The sequence below is a fragment of the Helobdella robusta genome (assembly GCF_000326865.2).
Source record: "Helobdella robusta unplaced genomic scaffold HELROscaffold_8, whole genome shotgun sequence".
Taxonomy (NCBI): domain Eukaryota; kingdom Metazoa; phylum Annelida; class Clitellata; order Rhynchobdellida; family Glossiphoniidae; genus Helobdella; species Helobdella robusta.
The window spans coordinates 1522521-1525148 of NW_008705459.1; the positions used below are offsets into that span (position 1 = coordinate 1522521).

At 31.3% G+C, this 2628-nt stretch overlaps 2 protein-coding genes across 2 annotated transcripts; both read right to left on the bottom strand.

The window, feature by feature from the left end:
• Positions 1-632: 632 nt before the first annotated feature.
• On the bottom strand, positions 633-1469 carry HELRODRAFT_150260 (hypothetical protein; the record flags this gene model as incomplete). The annotated part of the gene is made up of 1 exon (XM_009032032.1): positions 633-1469. A coding segment is annotated over one exon (837 nt), but the record flags the coding sequence as incomplete, so codon positions are not given.
• Positions 1470-1874: 405 nt separating this feature from the next.
• Positions 1875-2144, bottom strand: HELRODRAFT_70332 (hypothetical protein; the record flags this gene model as incomplete). The annotated part of the gene is made up of 1 exon (XM_009031870.1): positions 1875-2144. A coding segment is annotated over one exon (270 nt), but the record flags the coding sequence as incomplete, so codon positions are not given.
• Positions 2145-2628: the final 484 nt, after the last annotated feature.

Here is a 2628-nt window from a genome sequence, read left to right on the forward strand (position 1 = left end):
ATTGCGTTCGATTTGGACGTTGACCTGGAATCAAGCCATTACATTACACTGTAGTTCCACTTCCACACTGAAAACGATACCCACCCCTAAGCATCAATTATAACGAAACGAAAACGTGGAGTCATTGCTTCTTTTACTCCCAGTAGCTTACCAGTTTAAAATTACGAGTGAAACTCTGAAACATAGTAAAATAATCAAACCTGAATAGCTCAAATTATTTTAGAGGTTTTGTTATTGAAAACTGAGGCAAATTAAATAAAACCTTATAAAGAAAAATTCAACTATAATTCAATAACAACAAAATAACTTTATTTTAAAAATAAAAATAGTCAAATATTGTCATTATAAACAGATTTGTACTTGTTTCTATAAACAGAAACAATAGTATCCAAGTCGTCGTGCTCCTCTCTAAATTTTTTCTGTTTTTTAGACCGAGGTTCTTCTTTTGTTTCAAATTTCATTTTATGTTTTTCTTTCTTGAGAGCTTTTGTTGCATTGATATTTTTTCTTGGTTTGTGTCTTATTTTTGCTCCCCAATGAGTTGGTAATGTTTTTTGTAAGGGATTCGCATTAGGGGCAGCAGTGGGGTATTGGAAAATTGGTTTCTGTTTCCCAACATTTGATTTTGTGTCCTTTAATTTGGCTTGAGAATTAAGTAATCTCTTTTGCTTAGTTTCTAACGCAGATTTATTTTCAAGTGAAAACTCTACAATTAAACGCCGGTTGTTTCCAAAAATTTCGGGGTTGTTGTTTGTAGCTTGAGCAGCAGCAAGTGAATTTTTGTGTTTTGTAAATTCTATAAAGCCAAACCCTTTTGATTTAAATACCCCTTTAATATTAGGTCGAGTGAGATCTCTCATGATTCGACATTCAATTATTTTTGCTGTTGGATCTTTGGCCGCATTTAAAAATATTCTCTTGAGTTGTTTTTCATCAACATTAGTTGGAATGTTTCTGACACAAAGTCGAGTTGGTGAAACAAAAATGTTTGGGTTTTTTAATTTCTCTCTTGTGATAGCTTCCACTTCAATTCGTTTCATTAAATCTTCCTTAGACAAACCTTCGGCAGCTTGAGTGCCAGGTCTGACTAGCAACAATCTGATCAGATGCAAATTTTTTTGAGTACCCTTCTTTGTGCCCAATTTTTTTTCTTCACAAATAACCCTGGCTTTATCTTTAGTCAGAGCCATCATCACTGTCAATTTTCTACCACCAACTACAAATTTTGAACTATCTTCTTCAAAACTTTGCAGACATTTTTCTGCATCTTTTTTGAACTTGAATTTAACAAAAGCAGATCCTTGAGAATGTTGTGTTTTCAAATTAACAACTATTCTACAGTAGCTTAGAGGACCGTATTTCTCAAAGAACTCTTCTAAATCATCTTCAACAGAATCATATGAAAGATTTCTTAAAAATAAAGTTTTACCATCTTCAGCATCTACATTACTAATTTTTTTTTTACTCTTGATTTGATTTGATTTACTTTCATATTCATAGTATTCATCATTTTTTGAATTATAATAATTTTTGGAGTTTGAATTATCATCACAAGATTTACTTGATTTGATGTTGTTACATTTTTCACTACTTTTTTCATTTAGATTATCATAATCATCATCTTCATTGTCATCATCATCATCATCATTGTTGCTATTATCATCTTCACCACCATTATCATCCTCATCTTTCTCACTTTTTGACTCATCCTCGCTATCTCCATTGCTTTCTGCTGAATCTGTCTGACCCAATTTTCTTTTTTTACATTTTGGTGCAGCAGAATGACAACTTGTGACTTTTGAGCCGACCTGATTTTCATTACGTTTTGATTCATCTTCGCCTAAGGTCATGAAATAATTTTTTTTAATAACCGATTTTGGCTTCGCATAATAGACTCGTAGATTACGGCCACCAAACTTCAATTTATTTTTTACGCATCTTTTCGAACTCACTTCATCAGCGAAAATAACGTACCCTATTCCTTTGCACTGATTTTCTGGTTTATTTTTATCAGCGACGACAAAACATTGCTTCATTTCTCCATATTTTGCAAAAAGTTCTCTTAACTTTTCAGTTGTCGTTGAAAATGGAAGATTTTGAACAAAAACTGTTTTCAGCGGGAGATGTTTTTCTGTTATATCCATCGAAATATTATTAAACTTATTATGAACCAAATTATTAAAACCAATTAAAACGTGCTCGGTCTCTTTAACGTTATGTTAGTTATCCCAAAGCATTAATAAGCATAGAAAACCAACATTATTGAAAGCCAAAAAAATTAAATTTAAATAAAGATAAGTTAATGGTTCTTGAAATTTAGAAAATCATTGCTTAAAAATTTTTTTTTAAATTATAAAATGCTTACAATTTTTAATAGTCAAAATATAGAATCTTTTAAACATTGTACACACCACACACACACACACACACACACACACACACACACATGTAGGGATCAAACATTCATTTATTAACTAAAGATTATTGCAATTTTCAATTTTACCTAATCTATGTTAATTTTTATGTCTTTGCTTCTCACTCGACTTCTTCCCTTTTTTCTGAAAGCTTGTAAACGAAACGATTCGAGATTCACGGGAAATAAAGATAACATTTATTACGCCTAATTGT